The 26,587-nt window shown below is 37.3% G+C and overlaps 2 protein-coding genes across 2 annotated transcripts; both read right to left on the bottom strand.

Moving 5' to 3' along the window:
- Window positions 1-18,194: 18,194 nt before the first annotated feature.
- Window positions 18,195-18,683, bottom strand: LOC138893123 (uncharacterized). The gene has a single exon (XM_070176893.1). The coding sequence runs from the start codon at window positions 18,681-18,683 to the stop codon at window positions 18,195-18,197; it is 489 nt and encodes a 162-aa protein (XP_070032994.1).
- Window positions 18,684-23,293: 4,610 nt separating this feature from the next.
- LOC138893124 (uncharacterized) lies at window positions 23,294-24,087 on the bottom strand. Its single transcript, XM_070176894.1, has 2 exons — window positions 23,686-24,087; window positions 23,294-23,635 (listed from the first exon to the last, which is right to left on the bottom strand). The coding sequence occupies exons 1-2, from the start codon at window positions 24,085-24,087 to the stop codon at window positions 23,294-23,296; spliced, it is 744 nt and encodes a 247-aa protein (XP_070032995.1).
- Window positions 24,088-26,587: the final 2,500 nt, after the last annotated feature.

Consider the following 26,587-nt stretch of genomic DNA (forward strand, 5'->3'; position numbering starts at 1 on the left):
ACATTTCCTTTGCGGCTGGCAATTCTCTATAGACCATTTTGACTCCCCTTGGTGTGGGAAATTTTAGCGCCTGGTGCAAGGTCGAAGGTACCGCCCTCATGTTGTGGACCCATGGCCTTCCCGAATAGAGCGTTGTACTTCATATCCCCTTCGATCACATAAAACTTTGTTTCTTGTATTGTCAGGGCAGTGTTTACCGGTAAAGTTATCTCCCCTTTCGTGGTCTCACACGCCATGTTGAATCCATTCAATACTCGGACTGCTAGTACTTGACGAGCGCAAACAACAACACAGAATTAATGCTCGCTAGCCAAAGATAGTATCGTAAAATTATCGTCTTTACAGGGATTGAATTTAAACAATATTCGAATAACTTATGGTTTAACGCTATTTAGGATGATCATAACTTGATTTGTGGTAATGACTAACTACAATAACTATTAAATTAATATTACAACAAGTTAAACTTGACCAAGGAGAATGAGAGCTAAACTAAAATGGGATGTAAACAATATGAGAAATAAGGGTCACAACAGGATAGGTGTAAGATAGTTATTATGGATCTAACTCCATTCAAATTCACTTCTAATGTTCTAATGATTCTCACGAATTCACTCGATGATCAGCTTAAACGTAAGGTTAATGTAACGACCCGACCGATCATTTTGAGAATTTAAGTACTGTTCGGCGGCATAAGGCCCTGAGCAACTTTGTATTATGTGTATTGACTTGCGTGCGTGGTTGAATTCAGTTACCAGATGATTCAGAGTGATTTGGAACACTTAGTCCCTAAAACGGAAGCATAAGTCTTAGGATTTTGACCGTAGTTGGAACTGTGTGAAGACAACTCCGGAATGGAGTTCAGGCGATTCTGTCAGCTCCGTTGGGTGATTTTGGACTTAGGAGCATATCCCGACGGTGAATTTGAGGTCTGTAGCTGATTTAGGCTTGAAATGGCGAAAGTCGAATTTTCAAAGATTTTGACCAGAAGTGGACTTTTTGATATCAGTGTCAGAATGCAATTCCAAGAGTTGAAACAGTTCTGTTATGTCATTTGGGACTTGCCTAAATAATTTGACGTCATTCCGGGTTGGTTTGATTGGTTTCGGCACAAGTTTTCGAAGTTGCAAGTTTGGAAGTTCATAAGTTCGATTCATGGTGCGATTCGTAGTTTCAACATTATTTAATGTGATTTGAGACTTCGAGCGAGTCTGTGTTAGGTTATAGAACTTTTTGGTGTGATTTGTTGAGGTCCCGGGGGCCTCGGGTGTGTTCGGGTGCTTAGCGGAGGAAATATTGGACTTATGCAATTGTTGAAGCTTTGCTGGTTTCTGGTGTTTCGCACCTGCGGGGAGACTGCAGGTGTGTGATCACACGTGCTAAGTGAAGGGCACAAGTGTGCTTTTGGTCAAGAAGGTATGTGAGCGCAGGTGTGAGAAGGGAGCCGCATCTGCGCATCCGCAGATGCGGAGTGGTGGTCGCAGGAGCAGTATGTCGTCCTGGGCGGGCGTCGCAGATGCGGACAAGAATCCACAGGCGCGCACTCGCAGGTGCGTCCTTGTGCTCGCAGAAGCGGACTAGAGGACTTAAGTCATTTCCGCACCTGCAATGGAATTTCCGCAGGTGCGGCATCGCACGTGCGACTGGAAGTCCGCAGGTGCGAGACCACTGCGCGGAAAAAAAGAAATTTTGAGGGTTTGATCTCATTTCACTTTGGGGCTTTGAGAGCTCGGTTTTGGGAGCTTCCTTGTGGGTTTTTCAAACAAATCGATTCGGTAATTGTTCTTCGCCTTGAATTTATTATATTCCATGATTTTATCTTTATTTTTATCATTTAATTTGTATTTATAGTTGAGGAAAATGGGGATTTTTGAAGAAAACTTTCAAAATGAAAAATCATGATTCGAGGGACGAATTGGTATCGGAATTTGATAATTGTAGTATGGTTGAACGCATATCGGAATGGGTGTTCGGGTTTTGTAAAATATGTCGGGTTCCGAGATGCGGGCCCGGGAGTCGACTTTTGGGTCGATTTTTAGATTTTGATAAAGATTGAAACTTTATGATCCGGAATAGCTTCTTATGAGTTTTATTTGTGATTTGAAGTTATTTTGATTAGATTTGAGCCGTCCGGAGGCCATTTCACCGAGAAGTTCATTCTTGAATATCGGTCTGTCTTCTTTGAGGTAAGTATCTTGCCTAATCTTGTGGGGGGAACTACCCCTTAGGATTTGAGTCTTCTATGTTGATTGTAGTCCTTGTACACGAGGCGACGAGTACGTGCTCAGAATTATTTGTTGAAATTGGCCTTTTAGGGTTCCTAGGTCCTTGTATACATTGAATATGCAGTTGCACTTGTTATGATTACGTTCCTTAATTACTAGTTTCACCTTTACCTGCTTAATTAGAATCAATTGCTTTATGATCCACTCTTACTGTTTACTTGATTCATATGTGCCTTAATTGAAATTGTTATATCTTCCATTGCCGTGTTATCTTTTTTCTAACTGCGTATCTTTATTTGAAGTTGTAGTTGTCCCTTTTTGTAAATGTTCACCCTTAATTGAGGTTACGGTGATTTTCTCGCAGCCCACTTTTAATTGTATTGGTTGTATCTCCTCCATAATTGTCCGAACTTTTAAGAAGCTTAGATATCCTATGCCTTAGTGTACTTGCCCTTATTTAGAATTTTTTTGACTCGTGTTAGTTCTTGTTGTTGAACCGTATATTGTGGGATCATTGTTACATATTATTTTCTTCCCTGTTTAGCTGTTCTTATCATGCCTAGTATTCTTTATTATGGCTATTTCTTTCGATCGAAGGTTCTTGAGTAGATTTACTTGTCGTACATTGTATTATTGTCATTATTGTTGTTATACTTGTTGTTGTGACGCACGAGGTTTCTACCGTGCGGTTGTTGTTATTGTGATACACGAGGTTTCTTCCGTGCGGTTGTTGTTATTGTGGTGTACGAGGTTTCTGTCGTGCGAGTGTTATTGGGTTGCATGAGGTTTCTGCCATGCTATTGTTACTATTGATATTTGCACATGCGGCATGACAAGGCGGGATATATATATGTGGGTTGCGCATGTGGCGAGAAAAGGTGGGAACATTATCATGCACGTGTGGCGAGACAAGGCGGGCATTTATTTTAATATTGCATACGTGGCGAGACAAGGTGGAATATGTCATTGATTGATTTGTGATGATTTATGATGGCCTGGAGGCATTCTTGTTGTTGATATTTGTGTAGTGGTACACTTACCTTGTGAGCTTTATCTTGTGAAAGTTGTGAGAAAACATTCTATGTGTTGTCCGTTCTTTTTCCTTATGCTCACTAGCTAGTATGAACTATGTTAGCACACTTGCACAAGCATACACGTAGTTAAGCACTCTTATCGGATAAGAGGTCTTCTTGATATTGTTAAGTATAGATGTATACCCTTGCTTACTTGCCTTCTATGTGAGAATGGCTCTATTTGGTACGTGAGTCGTCAGTGCGGTTATAAAGTGTAATGAGGGCGCAGGATGCCAAGTGTTAGGGTTCAGGTATTGGAACCCGTGAGTTGTGAATAGTATGAGGTTCGGTACCTCGTGGAGTTTATTGACTAAAACCCGGTGTGAAAGCTTTCGTATTGTTGAGTTGTTACTTGTCCTTTCTTTATCTGTGATTATCGGACTTAGGTTGTGTTTCCGTTCATTCTTCTATGTCATTATTATGGTGTTCCGCTGATAGTTGTTGTTTTACTTCCTTATTGCAATTACCGTATTATTTACCGCTTCGCATAGTCTTTATGAAGATATCATACTCTGTTACTCCTATACCTACACTTGTTCAGGTTATTTAGTCCAGTAGATGTCTTGATTGTTCCTCGTAACTACTCCACTGAGGTTAGTCTTGATACTTGCTGGGTACCGTCGTGGTGTACTCATACTACACTTCTGCACATTTTTGTGCAGATCCAGGTACTTTGAAGTCAGTTAATCATTAGTTAGCTATGCGGACTGTTGGAGACTCAAGGTAAACCTTCTTCTGCGTTCGCGGGCTTCGGAGTCACCTTCTGATTTGTATTCACACTGTTTACTTTATTTCAAACAATTGTATTTATAAAATTGTAACAAACTCTTTAGAGCTTATGACTTGTACTACCGGATTTGGGAATTGTAAATTTTAAAGAGATTTCTATTTCAAAAATTGTTAGATGTTATTTAATTATTGATATTATTCAGTAAATGTTAGGCTTACCTAGTTCCTAAGACTAGGTGCCACCACGATAGCCAACGGAGGAAAAATTGGGTCGTGACAGTTAAGATTCCTCTCTCAATTAAATCTGAACTCTACAAAATAAACTAATATAAAGCATTGTGAAGATATGCAAGAACAGGTTAATGGACTAGTCTTTAGGAAAACGTCTCTCGAATATTTTCCTAACTTGGTTTAATCAATGATTCAAAAAGTTATCTCAATTATTTAGAAGAATCATTAAATTAAACCAAGCCAAATAATGCAAAGATAATCACCAAAATATTCCTCTTTCGATTAAATAAACCGATGAATAAATTCGCAAATAATTCAAAGCTCCATAAACATAATCACACAATTAAACTAGAGTTAAATCCACAAATATCAATCAAAATACCATATCCGTCAAACTTTGGAGAAAAACTTCTCCATAGATATGAAGACAGTCATCACAAATAAGTTTAAGAACATAAAAAACATCAAAGCAAATTTACGATACAAAATCCCGTATTGCACTGATTGTTGGTAAGAGAATTGATGAAATCTTGTGTCTTCAAACCATGGTAGCTCTCTAAAACTCTCCTAGGTCGAATCCCCTTCAAAAATCGTGCTTACAGTGTATTACCGAATGCGGACAGGCCTGGACTAAAATACCCTCTCTGGGACGAAATAGAATTAATTAGGCCAAACCTTTGCATTAACATGCCTTCGGGCACGTCGCGCCGCACGACGTGGCTTTGGTAAATTTCAGAAGCCTTGTCCACTATCTTAGATGCCTAAACAGCATGTCCCCTCGTTCTCTTTTTTTCAAGGAATATTTCTTAATACATTATGGTGGCTTACATGTTGTCACCTTGTTCCCCATGGTGGCATTCATGCCATGATGTCCTATTTTTGGCCTTAGCATTTTGTTTTTCTATTTTGTACATGCGCACTTGGTTCTCGACCTTCGAATTCAATCACGATTTAACTCTCGAACTTCTACTCAGACTTCAAAGTTCTCTTTCTATTCATTTTAGCTCCAAAAATGTGTCTTAGCTCAAAATTCATGGCCTACATAACATAAAAAGCGTAATGAGTATAAATTGTCCATAATTTAGCTCAAATAATAGGTGCAAAGTAGCCAAAAACGCATATTTCTAGCTATCATCTATACTATTTGATCTTGTAACCCAGTTTCTCTATGACCCTTGATCTGATGATGTTGGCTGAGCTACCTGGATCAATCAACACATGTTTAACTCGAGATGTATTGATAAGTACGGATATTACCAGTGCATCGTTGTGAGGCTGTACGATACCCTCGGCATCTTCGTCACTGAACGAAATGACTCCCTCCGAAACATAAATTCAGGTGCGTTTCCCCTCGTAATAGACACTTTAATGCATTTTATCATTGGCCCTTGGGGGACATCGATTCCCCCACTGATCATGTTAATCACGTGTCGAGGCTCCTCTTGTTCAACATGTTTGTTGGCGTCCCTATTTTTGAAATGGTTTTTGGCTCGTTTACCTAGGAATTCTCGGAGGTGCCCATTGTTGAACAGTCAGGCAACTTCTTCTCTTAGCTGTCGGCAATCTTCGGTCCTATGACCGTGAGTTCTGTGATACTTACACATCAAGTTAGGATCTCTCTGGGCTAGGTCGGATTGCAATATTCGGGGCTACTTTGTTTCTTTGATGCTCCCTATGGCTGACACGATGCTTGCAGCTTCTACGTTGAAGTTATATTCTGATAACCTAAGTGCTTCCCTACTCCCGAGCGATATGTCGAATCCATTCTTGCTCATCAAGCCCCGGCCACTAGTCCCTTGATTGCTTCTCTTCGCGGTCCTTGCTGGGTGACGTCCAGATTCATTACCCCTTCGATCCACGATGTACGGTTGATATCGATCTCGGACCGATCTTAGCTCTTGATAAATGTCTCTCTTAGATCTATCATCGGTCCTGATGGGGTAAACAGATCCAGAAGAGCCCCCGAGTTGGTCGTCCTCGACCCTAATCTTTGAGTGGTACCTGTTGTGGATGTTGGCCCAGGTTACCGCCGGGTACTCCACCAAAATTTGTTTTATCTGTTGAAAGGCCAAGGAACTTCGGCGGTTGAGCCCCTGAGTGAATTCCTGAACGGCCCAATCATCTGCAGCCGGTGGTAGGTCCATCTGTTCTATCTGGAATCTTGACACAAACTCTCTGAGCATCTCGTTATCCTTTTGTTTGACCTTGAAAATATCTGACTTTCTGGTCTCGACCTTATGGCCCTGGCATGGGCCTTTACAAAAGTATTTGCAAGCATAGTGAACAAGTCAATGGAATTTGGGGGCAGGTTGTGATACCATATCATTGCTCCATTGAAAAAAGTTCCCCCAAACATTTTCAGCAACACCGACCCGATCTCTCGTCTTCCAAATCGTTCCCTTTGATTGCGCACGTACATGCTTATTTGGATATGTGGTCCCATTATATTTGGGGATATCAGGCATATGAATCCTCTTTGGTATTGGCATTGGTGCCACGCTCGAAGGAAAAGGCTTCTGGATAAATATTTTGGAGTCCGGTCCCTTCAATATCGGGGGTGCTCCCGGGATCTGATCGACCCTGGAGTTGTATGTTTCCACCTTCTTGTCATTAGCCTCAATCTTTCACTCGCCCGACTCTGTGATGACCCGATAGGTCACTTTGAATTTTAGCCTTCATTTCATTGTTTTGAGACCCCGGCTAGCTCCGTTTAGTATTTCTCGATTTACGTGCGTTGTCCGTGTCGTGTTACAGAATGTTTTTATGTGGAGAATTTAAGCAAATGTAAATTTTAACCTTAAAATGATTTGACTTGACTACGGTCAATATTTTGTGTAAACAAACCCGGATCAGTGTTCTGATGGTCCTGATGGGTCCGTGTCATAATTTGGGACTTGGGCGTATGCACGGAATCGAATTCGAAAGTCCCTAACTTGATTTAACATGATTTGTTGAAAACTAGTAATCTGAAACCTTAACGAATTTTCAATTTTGATCGTAGGTTGACTTTGTTGTTATCGAGTTCGGATTTCAATTTCGGAACTTGAAATAGATTTATTTCATTATTTATGACTTGACTGTAAAATTTAGTGCAAAACGGAGTTGATTTGACGTGATTCGGACGTTCGTTTGTAAATTTGCATGTTCTTAGATTTCTTTGAAAATTTCATTCATTTTGATGTCTGATTCGTAGTTCTAGGTGTTATTTTGATTTTTTGATTACGCGAGCAAGTTTGTATGATGTTATTACTCTTATATGCATGTTTGGTTTGGAGCCCGAGGGACTCGGGTGAGTTTTGGATAGGCTACGGACCGATTTTTGACCTTGGAGAATAACTGATGACCCTCTCTTGATGGTGTGGTCTGCAGACCTCGCAATTGCGAGGTGGGGGGTTGCATTTGCGATCATTTTGTTCGCAATTGCGAAGGGAGCCTAGGAACAGCAGAGATCGTAATTGCGACCATTTGATCGCTTTTGCGAAGTTCCAGTGTTTGCATTTGCGATCTAGTCATCGCAATTACGATGACAGCAGAGATGTGGGGAGTTCACATTTGTGATAACTTCTTCGCATTTGCAAACCCCGGGTCGCATTTGCGACATCTGCGCCTGGACAAAAGCAGAGAGATGGGATTTTAGCCTCATGTTTTTCATATTTTGGAACCCTAGGCTCGGTAGGAGGCGATTTTGAAGAGGGAATTTCATATACAAACTTTGGGTGAATGATTCTAATCCATTTCTAATCATATTCCATCACTTTATCTTAGATTTTAACATCAAAATCATGTGAATCAAGGTGAAAATTTATGAAACTTTGTCAAGTTTTTGAAAAATAAGAAATTGAATTTTGAGAGTCGATTTGGACTCGAATGTTGAAAGTAATCACATATATGAACTCGTGGGGTCATGAGTAGTCGGAATCTACCATTGGACCCGAATTTTGACCGGACGAGCCCCGGGTTAACTTTTATTGACTTTTTGGGAAAGGAGTAAAGATCTTAGTTTTATCTATTGTAATTTATTTCACTAGCATTGTTTGATGATATTAAGTCAATTTTGGTTAGATTTGATTAGTTTGGAGGTGAATTTTAGAGAAAAGGCCCCGATCGAGCTTTGATCTGATTGCGGAGCGAGGTAAGTGTTGGGTCTAACCTTGATTTGAGAGAACTAGGAACCCTTGAACTATGTGTTATGTGAATTACGTGTGTAACGGCGTATATGCGGGGTGACGAGTGTATATGCACCGTTAAAATGATTGCTTCCATGTCTTTCCTCGTATTTCATGCATTACCTTATTCCATGCCTTAAACTGTTACATGCCTTAGTTTCTTTCTATGCCGTAATTTGTTACTTTTCATTAATTATTCTTGCATTGAATTGTTCGTCCCTTCCATGACTCCGTGATTAATTTCTACTTGCCTTAATTGTCTTATTTGCATACCTTAATTGTCACGAACTTTACTTGTCTTGTTATTTTTATATTATTTGTAGCATTCCTTTGATTAGTACATGGTTCCTTTGTTGCTTTGCTTTTCATATCCTTTAATTGTAGAGATTCTTATAAATTGAGTTACTGGTTTGATTACATTTATTGAAATTATTTATGGATCGGGTTGCACGCCGCAACCGTTGTAATATGGTGGAATAAGGGAGGATTTTAATATTGATTATAATGATATGGTGGGATCGAGTTGCGCGCCTCAATGGTTGTGAACATAATACTTGTTATTGATAAATTATTATATGGTGAAATAACGGAGGATTATGACATTGACTATGATGACATGGTGGGATCGGGTTGCGCATCGCAGCAGATTTTATATATGATTCTTGATATTGATAAATGATATTATCGTGGAATAAGGGAGGATTGTGTTTTTGTATGGTGGGATTGGGTTGCGCGCCGCAACGAATTGTGTATGTTGTACTCATTGTGGTATTGTGTTAGTTTTCAGCCTTTTTCATGATATTTTGAGGTATGATATTCTGGATTCTCTGGTTGCGAGGACTGAGCTCATTTTCATAAATTAGCTGTTTTACCTTCATTTCCTGTTTTCCTTCTCTGTTATTATTATTATCACTGCGTACAGGTTATTGTAAGTGACTCATCTTAGCCTCGTCACTACTTTGTCGAGGTTAGGCTCGGCACTTACAGAGTACATGGGATCGGTTGTACTCATACTGCACTCTGCACTTTTTGTGCAGATTTTGGAGTCAGCCCTAGCGGCGGTTAGTAGATTGCTCGGATCCGATGCTTGACGGAGACTTGAGGTACAGCTACACACCATTCGCAAACCTGAAGTCCCCTTCTACATTACTCTAGTTGTCTATTTCGATTTAAACAGTTAAGCTTTCATTCAGACGATTATTTGTAGTACTCTAGATGCCCGTGTATCCATGACACTAGTTCTGGGATTTGTATTTGGATATCGTCGTTTATCAAATTTATCTACTCTATTTCAGTTTAATTAGCCTATTGGTTTTCATTTGATTTGAATTATTAAAATGGTTAATAACTACTTCTAACATTGGCTTGCCTAGCAAGTGAAATATTAGGCGCCATCACGGTCCCGAGGGTGGGAATTTTGGGTCGTGACAAGTTGGTATCAGAACACTAGGTTGCCTAGGTCTCACAAGTCATGATCAAGCTTAATAGAGTCTGGATGATCAGTACAAAGACGTTTGTACTTATCTTCCAAAGGTTATGGAGTTTAGGAAAAACTTCACTTCTTTTTCTCTCTATCGTGCGATTTCATTCTATTTTTGATGATTGAACCATTGTATTCTTGTTCTCTTGCAGATGGCGAGAACACGCACAACATCTGCAGCCGGAGTCCCCTGTGGCAGCTACTACTAGGGGCCGACGGTGGGCGCCAAACCATTTACCCCCCAAAAATTGGTAACAATTAAATTTGTACGTGGTTTGAACGATACGTGGTTTATTTCAACACGAATAATTAAGAATAATAGATAAATGAATTAAAGAGGAAATAAACAATCAAACCACTCGCAATGTTAAGACCAGGACTGATCTTAGATTAAATAGAAAGCTCGTCCTCGATTGGACCCTCGGTTCAAGCCTAGTCACGAATAAAGAACATAACAAGTGAGTTGTCACGACCCAAAATCCGACTAGTCTTGATGACACCTAACCCAACCCACTAGGTAAGCCAACTAACCACTAACTAATTCAAATAACAATTAATAAAGCAAATAACTAAAGAAATATCTGAATCTTATACATTCCCCAAGGACTGGTAGTACAAATTATGAGCTTCTAAGATTAGAATTTACAAAGCTAGTGTAAAATAAAAATACATTATCTGTTTGAAATATATATAAACAGAGTATTATGAATCCAAGGCTACCATGAATAAGAGGCAGCTACAACCGGAACGCAGGTACATCTTCAAATCCAGCTCCCATCGAACACAACAACATCATCAGCCAACATCTGCACATGAGGTGCAGAAATGTAGTATGAGTACAACCGACCCCATGTACTCAATAAATAAAAATCCTAACCTTAGGTTGAAAGTAGTGACGAGATTGTACCAAGGTCAGAGTCCAACTCCAATAACCAACAACAGTTCATATCAACATAAAGCAAGTAATAAAAGAAGTAACTCAAAAAATAAATGCTCAGCTAAATCATGATTTCTGAAAATAGTTCTGCATTTCAAGTGTATCAGTAAAAATCCCAAGTCGTTTACCCAAGTTGCCAAAAATATGAGTAAGTTTGAAAACAGTAATTCTCCCAAAAATCCTTTCAACAATAAATAAGATGTTTCATTTTCTTTCCAAATAGCCAACAACAGTTCATATCAACATAAAGCAAGTAATAAAAGAAGTAACTCAAAAAAATAAATGTTCAGCTAAATCATGATTTCTGAAAATAGTTCTGCATTTCAAGTGTATCAGTAAAAATCCCTAGTCGTTTACCCAAGTTGCCAAAAATATGAGTAAGTTTGAAAACAATAATTCTCCCAAAAATCCTTTCAACAATAAATAAGATGTTTCATTTTCTTTCCAATAACCAACAACACTTCATATCAACATAAAGCAAGTAATAAAAGAAGTAACTCAAAAAATAAATGCTCAGCTAAATCATGATTTCTGAAAATAGTTCTGCATTTCAAGTGTATCAGTGAAAATCCCAAGTCGTTTACCCAAGTTGCCAAAAACTACTTGGAAACTTGGGTGAGAAGTCATGAATGACTTGATACCGTACAGCATGAGGAAAATACATCTCTATGCATGTATGTCATGTGTGTATGTCAATGCTATGTATCTCAGAGATGAACTCATGTACTCTCACTCTTAGAGTATTCAATCACTTAGTACTGTATATGGCCAATCCAGCCCAGGGAAGATCCATCCCAATATATATAGATAATAACTGACATCCAGTCACTCAGTAATATACAAGGCCAATCCAACCCAGGGGAAGATCCATCCCTCAATATAAATGCTTCGGACAAGATCCATGTCCAGGGAAGATCCATCCCTCAATATAAATGCTTCGGACAAGATCCATGTCCAGGGAAGATACATCCTTCAATATAATCAACCACGCTCACTAGGGGTATGTGCAAACTCCGGAGGGGTTCCTTCAGCCCAAGCGCTATATAAAGCCGATATGGCCTACTGCGGCGTGCAGTCCGATCCCATAATAATAAAGCCTATAAGGCCAGCTGCAGGCGGGCAGCCCTGATCCATATAATAATAATAATAATATATAAAGCCAATATGGCCTGTTGTGGCGTACAGCCCGATCCCAAAAATATCCTCACAGTCAGGCCTTCGGCCTCACTCAGTCATCAATCTCTCCAGTCTCTCTCTCACGGGCTCATAATGTCATGAAACTAGTCTGAAAATGATGATATGATGTATCAATGAATAACAACAGAGACAGAGATATGATATGTAATGAATGAATATGACTGAATATGAAATTGCAATGTAAGCAAACAACTCAACAACAGTAACGACCTCAATGGGTCCCAACAGTATAAGCATGTAGCCTAGAAATAGTTTCTAACATGGATCACAACTCAATAGCTCTAGTACGTATAGATTTTCATGATTTCAGATAAGTTCAGGTAATTACACAGTACCACAGAATTAACGAAGTCACAGTTCACACGGTGCACGCTCACATGCTCGTCACCTAGCATGCGCATCACCTTAACACCAAATACATAACATGTATAATCAGGGTCCATACCCTCAACTCCAAAATTAGAAGTGTTACTTACCTCGAACAAGTTGAATCCAATGCCGAGCAAGATAAACAATACTCCGAAAATTCCATTACGCGCGTATCAACCTCCATACACCTTCACGCCTCCTCAATTCAAGCCAAACGATCTGTATCTATTCAAATAACGTGCAAATAAATCACAATTTACTCTAATACTTACAAATTAACAATTTACGAAAATTTCCAACTCCGCTTGAAAAATCGACAGTGGGGCCCACGTCTCGAAATCCGATAAAACTCATAAAATCTGACAACCCATTCAATTATGAGTTCAACCATACTAATTTCACTCAAATCCGACTCCAAATCGGTATTCAAATCCCAAAAAATCGTTTTATGAAATTTCTACAATTTTTCCCAAATTTTCATCTCAAAATACTGATTAAATGATGAAAATAATGGTATATTCATATATGTTAACCAAATCCGAGTTAGAATCACTTATACCGATGAATTTCTTGAAAATCCCACGATAAATCGCCACAAACCGAGCTCCCAAAGTTCAAATATGAAATAATACTCTAACCCTCATTTATAAAGTACAAAAATCTGATCCCTCATTGTGCTGACCGCATAATTTTTTGTGCGGTCCGCACATTCCAGGATCTACGGTCGCACTCCAAATTGTGCGCCGCACTTCAGCAGCCTTTGCACTACCAGACTTCAGTAAATTGATTATAACTTTATCCACAAATGTCCAAATGATTAATGGTATACCTTTCTAGAAACTAGATTCAAAGGGCTACAACTTTTATTTTTGAATCATCTTCACATTCCTTATAGATTAAAAATATAAGCTTCCGAAGTCGAACAATCGAATTTGCGACATCACTTTTCTGCGGCCGCGAGAAGAATTCTGCGGGCCGCACAATTTCAACTGCGGTCCGCACATCTTCAAGTGCAGTCCGCACAATTCTGACTGCTACAGCACTTTGGGAGTTTGCGGCCGCACTTCTGCACTCTAAAATGTACCCTCCGCACTTCAACTCTCCCATAACATCGTCAGAGTACCGAAATGCCCAGACTAGCTCAAAATTGACCCCGGAACTCATTCAAGCCACTCGGGATTCCGTTCAAATATACCAACAAGCCCTAAAACATGATACGAACTTAGTCGGGACCTCAAATCACATCAAATAACATCAAAAACATAAATCGCAATCCAATTCAAGGCTATTAAAACTAAAGAAAATTACAACTCTACAATCGATGCCGAAACCTACCAAATTAAGTCCGATTGACCTCAAGTTTTGCACACAAGTCATAAATTACATAACGAAGCTATTCAAATTTTCAGAATCGGATTCCGACCCCGATATCAAAAAGTCAACTCCCCGGTCAAACTTTCCAAAAATGTAACTTTCGCCATTTCTAGCCTAATTTCACTACAGACATCTAAATTATAATACGGGCACGCTCCTAAGTCCAAAATCGCCCAACGGAGATAACGGAACCATCAGAATTCAAATCTGGAATCGTTTACACATAATCAACATCTGGTTAACTTCTCCAACTTATGAGACTAAGTATCTCAATTCACTCTGTAATCCTTCCGGACCCGAACCAACTAATCCGGTAAGTCATAAAATAACTGTAAATCATAAATTGAGCAGTAAATGGATGAACGGGGCTGTAATACTCAAAACGACCGGTAGGGTCGTTACATGAGTAATGCCTTTTGCAGTAGCTATAGAACAAAAGTAAAGTTTTATTGCCTTGATCGCATGTTACAATGTCCCAGACTAAAGAAAAACTTCCCCTTTATATAGTAGGAGAGTTTCAGTTCTAGAATATGTCTAAAGAAAGTTAAATATCTTCTTTTTTCGGTAATTATTGATCCATAATCGTTACTAAACGAGATTTGCGGCTGTAATATCTGGTTGAGGGCGAGTATTACGGCCCCCTACCTGTCATACATAACCATCCATCGCGTCTCTCGAGGTCTGGGAGTTATACTCGATCTGAGGTGTGTCGCTTTACCTGTCCGACCTCGGATATGTTGTCTCGATGTGAAGGGTCGTTGGCCCCGATTATAATCTCACGGATCCGTGCTCCCCCTTCGTTCTCTCATCGAGGAATCGGGGTAGACATTACCCCCGATTTTACCCGTACACAGTACACACTATGATTTGTAATTATCGAAAAATCATTGAAAATTTATGTTTTCTCCAAGACTTATTCGGTCGAAAATTTTCAAAATTCTATCATTAGCACGTTATTAAAATTGCTTTGTCTTGTCAAAACTAAGTACAATCACATCTTTTATCTTGTTTTATTAAAACTTTGATTGAAAGGAAGAATAATATAATTTGTACCTACCTTCATCTTCCACCTATGAGGCGGACCTATCCTTGGGGTAGGGCATCACCGGCCCCTAATAATTTCAGAAAAACATTTATATGTATATATGAGTATATTTCTTAAATAATAAGTATACATTTTAATTGGCACCCTAAGACTTAAAACTTAGGCATTTACATTGGTCGATTTGGGGGCACAACTTGGCTTATAGTACACTGCTTGAATTTTGATTCCCACTCGAGCATTTGTTTAAATTTTTATTCAACAATGATGTTCCTCCTATTTTCAAATCATGGGTCCACATGTGAGTCCTATTACATATCAAATGATGATTGAGAAAAACTATAAGTGAGAATGAATTTTAGAAATAAATTTTAGAATATTTAATTCGATTATATTCTTCCTCTTGATCAACAAACTATTTTGAAAGTACTTTTCTATAGTCGTAGCTGGACATCTAAATCTTAATACATCCAGATAATATAAAAATTAGGGAAATAATTTAAGTATTTAACAGAAGTCTGAAGATTTAGAAAAAAATAATTGGAATTTTTTTTAAGGGAGAGTGAGATTTAAGAGAGAAATATTTTATAAAAAGAAAATCTGTATGTGTGGGTTGACTACTTCATAATCATCAATTTGAAGAACAATAATGGAGACAATGAGACAAATGCCTCTCATTAGAGGGAAGGAGAGGAGACGGAGAAGAGTGGCAAGCATGAGGAATAAAAAAAAGGAACTTTCATAAAGCACTACAATTTAGACCTTAATTACCATTGATAGTTATTGTTCAGTTGTTATCAGTTTGTATCACTTGTATTTAGACACACAATAAATACAACATGTGTCAATTAATCTTTTGTCTTACTATTATATAGGTGGATTTGCTATAAAATTCAAATATAGCTATAAATGATAATTTTTTGAAAAGTATAGCGACGAATGGTAAAAACAGTGTATATATTTGCTGTATCGCGTAAATTTTCCGGCCTTACGCTGCGCGAATCCAAATGGTATTTTCACATAAATATCTATCTGTATTCATTGTTTACTTTTTTTAGCTGGTATATATGAATATATACTAATTATATATGATTATAGATATACTAAATATGAATTATACATATATTATATATCCCCAATTATTTTTAGTTTAAACGGTTGAGCGAGAGCTCTTTAGGTTAATTCTTGACTTATCTTGAAGATCAATAAGACTTTTGCTTAAGTACTAAATTTGATGCGTCAAGGTTATTATTATAGTTTTGAGCTTTAAAGTATTCAATGTCATCCTAAAAGTAGAGTAACTTTACTTGAACTTCACTCTAAATTCTCGTGCCACTTTAGGAAAAAGGGTATGCAGAAATTATGTCAAAATCTATTTGGGAAAAGGAATCTACAATTGCCGAAGCTTTCAAGTTTCAACTATAGTGATTTCATTTCTCGATATATTATATTATGTATATTGAATTAACGGCAAATGCCAAATATACTCCTTTATTTTCGAAAATAATTCAAGAATATCCCTCGTTATGCTATTAGGTTATTTATACCCTACAGTCATACTTTGGGTTCAAATATACCGCTCATTTAAATGGAAAGACACGGGTCATCGTTATGTTGGTCAATTCTAAATATCTGTTAATTAATTTAAAAAAAACCCATTACCCATACCCGAAATTTTTTTATTTTTTTTTGTAAAAACTAGAAAAAACTGAAATTATTTTTACTAAAAACTGATAAGAACAAAAATATTTTTTTTTTCAGTTTTTACCAAAACACTGCTTTAAAAAAACTGAAAAATATTTTCTAAAACAATATTTTTGTAAAAACTGAAAAAATAAAAATTAAAAGTAATTTTCTAAAGCAACTAAAAACTGAAATATTTTTAACTAAAAACTGAAAAAAAAAATATTTGTTTTTTCAGATTTTACAAAAATATTGGTTTAGAAAATTACTTTTTAGTTTTTTTTTAGTTTTTACAAAAATATTATTTTAGAAAATATTTTTCAGCTTTTTTTAAAGCAGTTATTTTGAAAAAACTGAAAAAAAATATATTTTTATTTTTTCAGTTTTTAGTAAAAAAATAAATTTAGTTTTTCCAGTTTTTACAAAAAATATTGCTTTAGAAAATTAATTTTCAACTTCTTTTTTTTCTGTTTTTACAAAAATATTTTTCAGTTTTTTCTAAAGCATTCTTTTTTGTAAAAACTGGAAAAAAAAATATTTTTGTTTTTTTCAGTTTTTAGTAAAAATAATTTCAGTTTTTTCCAATTTTTACAAAAAGAAAATATATTTTTCGGGTAAGGGTAATGGGTCTTTTTAATTAATTAGGAGATATTTAGAATTGACCAACAGGACGATGACACGTGTCCCTCCGTTTAAATGAGGGGTATATTTGAACCCAAAGTATGGCTGCAGGGGTATAGATAACCCAATAGTTTAACGAGGGGTATTCTTAGACCATTTTCGAAAGTAGAAGGGTATATTTGGCCCTTTCCCGTTGAATTAATGATGTGAATTCAAACTTGGAGGTTTTCTTTCATTTACCTGAACTATAATGGGAAATAGTCAAAAATCTATTTGCTGATAATTATATATGCAGTATAGGAAAAGGAACAAAATTTACTAGATAGCACTAGCTACTCGCAGGCATTGTATTTATTAGCTAGTAATATACTCAGATCTCTCTATAATAGCATCCTTATATAACAATCATTCACTATAAAAGTCAAGTTTTCTTGGAATCGGTCTTTTATATTATGTTATAATATATTTCATCTGTAACAGCACTTCATTATAGCATCCAAAAAATATCAGAATAAACGCAACTGTTATAGAGAGGTTTGACAGTACTAGTTAATGCCGAATATAAAGTAGAAATGACACCCTGTAGCCACTTTAAAGGATTGTTATTTAGGAATTGGTCAATATGTCCTAAATTTTTAAGTTCAATTTCTTGAGACATAAATGTCCTGAATTGTCCTGAAATTAAAATTTTTAATTTAAATTTTTAGGACAAAATAAGTACTTGCTAATCCCTAAATAACAGCTTTACTGGCTACTTCCCCTGAATATAAAATCCATCAGATTAAATCAAAATCGAACGTAGTTTTTTTTTCCTTCAAACTGAGTCATGATTTTATAATCACTTGAGAATAATCTTTGTAAAAGGGGCGCTTTGCCTGGCCTTTTACTACAAGAGTTGAACTTGGAAACCAAATTTAGAAAGCTAAAAAGTTAACACCAAAAAATCGTTACATAGTGGCTATAAAGCTGTAAATTCAAGGTGATTCATATGTGAGGGTGCTTGCTTTTTTCTTCTTGACTCAAAATGAAGGAAGTTGCAGTCTATCGGTATTTATCAAGCCTCTAACCTACCCATGTAGGCTATCAAAAGTGTTATATATCCAAAGATCCATCAGATTGTGGCTAAGGGATGCCAATTTGTTCGCAACACGATTTGCTTCTCTATAACAGTGTCGAGTTTTAATATCATGAGTATTTACCAACAACTTTATCTCTTCTACTATATCACTGATTCTCCAAGGTATATCCCATTGTCCAGTCACTGAGTTTTGAAGGATGAGTGAGTCAGTTTCTCGTATAATTGAGTTAAAGCCATAGTTGATGCACCATTTAAGGCCATAGAGCAATGCACTAGCTTCTGCAGTGTTACTGGTGCCCGGTCCCAATGGCAATAAATATGCCATTATGATACATCTATCACTCCCTCTCACTATACCTCCTCCTCTGCAGTTGCTATCTAGACAAGATCCATCACTATTCAGCTTCATAATGAGAGGTGGTGGTTTTAGCCATTTCACCATAATAAAGCAATTCATCACCACATGGACTTCATACATGTTACATAAATCTTCCTAATTGTCTCCAAAGTTGATCTTCTTGAAATGAGATTTGATAAGCTGAGTGATGTTGAAAGTAATCATCTCTTTGGATCTGTGAAAAGATGGTTTTTCCATATCAAATCTACAGCTGCACCTAGACCTCCATAGCTCCCAAATGATGATAGGAGGCATGCTTTTGTGCATGTAGTTAGCCATGGGATTTTTCCCCTTCTGTTTCCAGCAATTGAGTATGAAAGTCCTCAGATTACTGTTTCTATACTCAATACCCAATCTGGCAATAAAGAAATTCCACACTTGTTGTGCATATTGACCACTATAGAATAAATGATCTGTAGTTTCAGGTCCCCGGATGTCACTGAAACTAGTGCAACAACTGCACCTAGAGTCGACGATAATCCCAAGGCTAGAAATTCTCTCATTGGTGGAAACCTTGTTGTGAACAGCCCTCTATGTCATAAAGGACATTATGAAAGGAACACATATCTGCCAAATGTTAGCGCCATAGCTAGAAACTCTCTTTCTTTGCCTTAACAGATTCCATGCACTTGATATAGTTAATTTGCCATTGTTATTGCTAGTCCAGATTGCTGAATCCTCCTTTTGTTGGTTGATGAGAACCTTCAAGGAAGACAAAGAAGATAGGTAAGTTTTTATGTGGTCAGGGGGTTGGTACCGAAGAACTGACCAATCCCATTGGCCATCCTTGAGTACTTCATTAATCTTTATATTACTCAATATGGGATTATCAGATTGAGTTTCATAAAGAGGACCCTTGTCCATCTAATTGTAAACCAGAAGCTGATGTTGCCTTTTCCAATTTTCCAAAGTATGTTTTGCTCCATTTTATTTTTGATTAAACACATAGCTTCCAACTATATGAATTTACTTTCATCCAGTTTGTGCCATTACAGTACTTTGCTTTCATGAATTAAGCCCAAAGGGATTGGGTGGTTCTGAATTTTCGCCACTGCTTGGCATTGATCTGCTCAAATAGTGAAGACTGGAAACGACACATGCAAGAACCTGACTGGGCTCTGAAATATCCAGCCTCACAAGTCTGTTAGCTAAGAACTAAATGTCCAAGGCTAGTGGCCTCTCCTCTGCTGAAATGAAGGCCAAACTGCCCATACTCTCTGCCTTTCTACTCAAGGCTTCTGCAACTACATTCGCCTTGCCCGAATGATAATGGATGGTAATATCATAATCCTTCAGTAACTCAAGCCACCAGCACTGCCTTAAATTGATATCCCTCTGCTTGAACAAATGTTGCAAGCTACGATGATTGGTGTAAACCTCATGGAACACCCCATAATGATAATTCCTCCAGATATTAAGAGCATGAATAATCGCGGCCAATTCCAAATCATGTACAGAGTAATTCTTCTCTTGGGGCTTTAGCTGACGTGAAGCATATGCAATAACTCGCCCATCCTATATTAATACACAACCCAAATCAATGCATGAAGCATCACAATACACAGTATACATCCCCGAACCAGAAGGAAACACTAGAACTAGTGTCGTAGTCAAAGTTGTCACACCTTCTTTTTTCCGAAGGATAAGGAGTTTTTTCAATTTAAGTGACATTATTCGAAATGAGATTATTTATTTGATTAAAGTCGCCACTTGGAATATTTGTTATGGTGTCCTAAGTCGCTAGCACCAATTTCAGAGTTTGCTTAATGCCACTACAAAAAATAATTATGTCATCAGCAAATGAAAGATGAGAAATCTGTGGTCCATTGCGAACTATATAATACCCTCTGAATCTGTTGTTGTTATGGAGTTCATTGAGTATTAGGGAATGCAGCTTCGCACAGAGAACAAAAAGTGAGGGTGAAAGAGTATCTCCTTGTTTGAGTCCTCTTTCAGACTTGAAGAATCCATGTCTGCTACCATTGACAATAAGAGAGTACCAGTTGTTGGATATGAATCTGTAGATCATATCTATCCACACTTCAGCAAAACCAAGTTGTCTGAGCATGAAACATAAGAAAGGCCAGGACACTCTGTCATAAGCTTTAGCCATGTCAAGCTTAATGACAAGATTTAGACCTTTTTTAGGCTTGAAAATATTATTAACAATCTCTTGGGTCAGTAAGATATTCTCATTTATCAACCTTTCTTTGATAAAATCACTTTGATTAAGAGAAATGATCCTGGGCAAAATGAGATCGTGTCTAGCATTTATGATCTTTGCAATGATCTTACTAGATACATTATAAAGACAGATTGGTCTGATGTTTGAGAAACTTTGTGGAGAGTCCACTTTAGAAAGCATTATCAGGTAAGTGTGGGAGAAAAACCTAGGTAGAGTGGCACCATTAAAGAATGCACCCACTGCCTTATGTATAACATAAGAAATTACTTCCCATGCACTTTGATAGAATTTAGCACTCAAGCCATTAGAGCCCGATGCACTGTCAGGATCAATCGAGAATACACAATCTTTAACCTCCCGGAGGGAAGTCATAGCTATCAGATTAGCATTATCAGCTTCAGTAACCACCTTCTGCACTACGTTTAGAATTTGAGAGTCATCTACAACAATATCAGCTTGAAACATCTTTTTAAAGAACTGGACAACTGCACTTGCTACATCATTGGTGCCCTCTATCTATTCTCCTTCCTCATTTTTTATTTTGAGGATGGAAAGCTTTCTTCTTCTATTCTTAATGATTCCATGGAAGTAAGATGTGTTGGCATCCCCTTCATCTAACCATTTGACCCTAGCTTTGTGCCTTAGAACTTTCTCCTGAAGAATCAAGAAACTGGTGAATTCAGCTTTAGTTCTAGCCAACTTGGTCCTGATATCTTGAGTATTGTTGGTAATAGATTCCTCTTCAAGTTTCTTAATAAGATTTTCCAACTTCTTTGGTTCTTCATAAATATCACCAAAAGTAATCTTTGACCATCTGCTCAGAGCACTGCATACTCTTTTAGTCTTCTAGTGGAGGATATAAAGGGGATTCCCATGAACCTCTTCAACCCACGATTGTTGGATAACATTCAAGTATTCATCATGGTCTACCCATATATTCAAACATTTGAAATATTTAGTATGAGTAGAATCAGAATTCTCATATTCCATCAGCAACAGGTCATGATCAGAGTATATCCTAGAGAGATGTGTAACTTTAGTCTACCCAAAAAGATCAAACCTTTCAACATTAAAATCTATCTAATTTCTTCCAAATTGTGTTGGGAGGGTCTCTATTGTCACTCCAAGTGAAAACAGTTCCATGAAATCCACCATATTGTAAATTGCAATCATTCAGACAGGAGAGGAATCAATTCTTTCTTGAATTCTATAGGCTAAGCCACCCAGCTTCTCCTATGAGCTAATAGCTACATTGAAATCACCAACCACTCCCCAAGGGCCGTTAATGTTATTGGACGTGCTTCTGAGTTCATACCATAGAATAGTTCTTTGGTTTTCATCGCACTTGGCATACATAATGGTAATATGAAATGAAATATTCCCATGAATTTGAGAAATTTGGAGTAAAACTTGTTGTTCTTTATCATCCAGGACATTGATCTTGTAATCAGCAGACCAAAAGACCAATATCTTGTTGGAACAATTGTGAAAACACTCTTGGTATCCAATCATTCTTTTATACTTTTCAATCTTTCTTACTCTCACCATGGGTTCCTGCAAGAAAATAAAAAGGAAGGTTGTACTGGTTTATAATGATTTTGAGCCTTTCCGTAACACCTTGGGACCCTATGCCCCTAATGTTCCATGATAAACAACTAATCATTTGAAATATTTGAGTTTTGTTACCCATGAGCCTTTGAAATTTCTTCTGAATTCCTACTGTTAGGAGCCCAATTGATCTCACCTAGTTGATCACCAAGTCCTTTTGGAGAGAGATTGTTGAATTGAATAATTTTTTGGCGGACTTGGGAGGTAATCACAGGATTGCATTTGACACTTTGATACCTCCTTGTCATATGATCATCATTGGATAAAGAGTTTTTCTTATCTTCAGATGGTATTTCCATAATCATATCATGGTCTTGGGGATCACTGATAGCATTTGCTTCCCCACCCAAGGCCATCTGTCTATTTTCTCCTGGATCAATGATTCTTGGTGGTTCATCTAGCAGTTGATATTCAAGCCCCATTTCTCTATCCTTCCATCTAGCATATTTCTCACCAAGTTTGGGGTCAAGGCCAAAGAGTGGTCTATACACCAAGCTATAATTTTCCTGATCTATGTCACTTGTTAGAACAACATCACCTGGTATGATCATTTTTTCTTTAAACTTTCTCCCTCTCTTTTTCGTCTTCTTTGTTTCCTCTAGCTTTATATTCACTAGTGAAGTATTCATGATGTCATTTTCATTATCGACAAAATCACTGCTCAACTCAATCTCTGGGTACTCAGCCTCCTTTCCCTGATATGTCTTTTTACCAGCCTTGTTGATAGTAAGTAATTTTGACTTCTTCTTATTATCTTTGTTACTGTTGTATTTGTCCCTTATTGTGTGTTTGGCCTGAGCTTGAGGGATCAAAGAAGTAGTAACTGGGATCACTTCCATATTCACTTCACCTTCACTGTTGTTGTGGGTGACAATCACAGTACTTTGTCCATCATTGATCATGGTAGCGGTGTTAGTATCATTCCCCTTTGAGTTGTCATAGAAGCATGATTGTTGTTAGCATCGTTTCTATTATTTCTTTTATTAACAATATGCCAACCATCTTCAGCTCCTTTGTCAATATTAGTAACACTGTTGTTGTTAGCTGGTCTGTTACCCGTGGATTTTACAGCAGCGTTAGAATTGCCATTGGTCTGTCCAGCATTCTGAGGCCTGCCCTGTTCTCTTCTATGCTCATTTCTCCTAACTGCTCTCACATTTTCATTTTGATTAGTATCATTTCTTTTGGTTTGCTCATTAACCTCGCTGTTATTTTGAACTCTCAATCTGGATGTAAAATTCTACACATTCTATTTGAATGTCCTTGACTCATACAATGATTGCAAAATACAGGTAGTGATTCGTATTCAACTTTCTGAATAAATTCTTCTATATTGCCCTCAAGGTTCCTGATCTCGATAATAACCTCATTTAAAATTGGCTTTGCAAGGTCAATTTCAATTCTAATCTTTGCAGTAGTGGGTCTTGTTTTGATGGTTGTTGCCTTGTCCAAAACCAAAGAAAAACCTATAGGATCAACTATACGACATATTGCGTCCCACTCATAGAAATGCCATGGGAGATCAGGAAGTGTGATCCATACCGGAACTCTGGTGGTATTAGGTTCCGGTTTAAATTTTGTGATCCACTTCTCAAGACTCATCACAAAATCACCACCCAAATTTACAAAACTTCTAGTAGCTACTGCATTGTGATCATCTAAGTTATCAAAATCAATAAATACATGTTTCATGTCATAAGCTCCAATGGTTATGCAACCTTTCCCAGAAAATACTTTCGCGAATTCCTTCCTAATAATGTCGATCGAGGGACGTATCTTAGAAAACTTACCGACTATAGTCCATTTTCATGACTGAGCCAAGATATCATTTTTCTCCTTAGTAAAACTTACCATTGGTTTGCTGTTAATTAGCTCGTAAGATCTGGGAGGGAGTCGGATTCTGCTCCTTGGTTTTGGGGTTTTGATTCCTATGGCACATATGTAAGAATTGTTGCCATTGCTTTGAGAGCTAGCAGCTTTATTAGCAGTAATATGGGTCCAGGGGTTTGGAGAATTTTGATTAGAAAAAGAAATTCCACTAATATTTGTGGGTTGGGGTCTAAAGAATTTTTGATTTGGGATAAGAGATGTTGTTGGAATCTGGGTGGGGTTTAAAGGCGAGGGATCAGGGGGGACGATTGGGTCCATTGAATGGAGGAGGCCATGGCCGGAACAGTAACCCAAATTTGATATTCACGTGAGAGAAGAGAGGGTTTGCCAATGTTACCGTTGAGAGCATGTGAAATAATGAAAGAAAAGTGGAGAGTACGGCCCTCTTTGTTCTTATAAGTTATAAATTTGAAAAATTCAAAGTAATAAATACTAAATCATTCTTGGTATATTTAGTACTATATAAAAAGAAATTAGAAAAATGACTGCGTGCGTAGCGGAGTCAGGATTTGAAGTTTATGGGTTCCGGATAATAGTCCGTTTAAGTTACTGGGTTCTAAATAGATAATTTATAATATTTAGTAAATTTCTTAAACCAAATACAAGATTTAGATCAAAACTACTGAGCTCGCCCGAACCCGAATCCTGCACGCTAGCTCTGACCCGGACTGCATGCTTTTGTTTTTGTTAAAGAAGAAGGCAGAATGGCCTAAATGTCACCTATACTTGTGCCATTTTGTCATGTCGGTCCCCAAACTTAATAATTTACCAATTGAACACTTACACTCCTTCAAACCGTGTATAATAAATGCTTATGACAGGAGGATACCAGTATGTGTAATATAATCTCCTACACGTAGGATGCCACGTCAAAAAAATTAAACCACGTAGGTTCCAGGTCATTTATTATGGCCATATAGGAAAATAAAACGGGAAATGATTATTAACCCCCCCCACCCCCTACCCCACCCACCCAAACACAAATTTTTTCATCATTTTACACTTACCCTCTTAGTTATGGCTTAGAAAGTATCGAACCACTTCTGTCTCTCCTCTCTTCTCCGTCATCGTTGCTGGGATTTTCATCATCGCAGTTGTTATTAAAGTTTGTGGGGTAAGTTTCTTCATCTGTTCTTCATCTTTTGTCTTTATTGATCTTCATTTCCCTCAATATATGGGGCCTTTGCTCTGTTTATGATTTTTAGAGGAAGGCTAGGTTAGACAGTAATTGTTGTTTCATTTTCCTCAATATATGGGGCTTTTGCTATGTTTCGTTACATTTTGAAGTGAAACCCCTTTTTAATGTAGTTTCTTGCATGTAATGGCATGTTGGGTTATTTCGTTTAGTTTATGGATTTTTTTTTGTCAAATCAGAATTTCATCTTATATTTATGCATTTTTTTGTGAAGTTTGTTGGGTCTCGTTTTTGTCAGTGGTGCACCAGAGTATTTATGAATATTATACGGTATTGTGGGGACGAAAAAGGAATCTTAAAAGCTTTTTTACTTAAAAAATCTGTCTTTTTGTTGGTTTGTTTATGGAGTTGTGTAAAGGTGCAACTTTTGATAACAAATAATCATTGATAACACTATTTTTTTGTTACTTTATAGGTATGAGAAGAAAATGGCTTCAAGCCTAGTTAACCTACAAATCTACCACAACAGTAATTTTGTATCGGACCCTGAGCTAAGGTGTGCAAATGGACTAACTTGTTCTCAATTAGCTACAGTTGATATTGATGAGCTGCATATTATGTTGTTTCACAAGTTTGCTAGGAATTATTACATTTTAAAAACAGATACTGATGTGTTAAAGTTTCTTAATACATTGAAAGGTGGTGACTTTGTTGATGTTTGTATTGTCCATAAAATTAGTAATCCTATTCTTATTGAGGACATAACTGAACTGGACCCCACTCTACAAATACTTGGGCATGACAGTGGGTTAAATGCTAGGGCTGATGTGTCACCTCCCAATAATGATATAAATAGGACTGAAAATGACAAAGATAAGGGTAAGGGGTAGATTTAAATGGAGAAATAGAAGAATCAGATGAAGGTGAAGGTAATAACTTCTCATCCTATCACCTTCAAACATCAGAATCTGATTTTGATGAAGACTTTGATGATTTTGAAGAGTCTGACTCACTGTTTGATATTGATGAGAATATTGAAGAGTGTAGTGATTTGGAAGATGACTCACCTGAAATTAGATAGTCTAAAATCAACAAAAATAAGGATGCCCAAGTAAATGTAGATGAGATACCATCTGGTCCAGTTGGTATAGATTCTAGTTTTGAAGA

This window comes from Nicotiana tomentosiformis, chromosome 5 (assembly GCF_000390325.3).
Source record: "Nicotiana tomentosiformis chromosome 5, ASM39032v3, whole genome shotgun sequence".
NCBI classification, from domain to species: domain Eukaryota; kingdom Viridiplantae; phylum Streptophyta; class Magnoliopsida; order Solanales; family Solanaceae; genus Nicotiana; species Nicotiana tomentosiformis.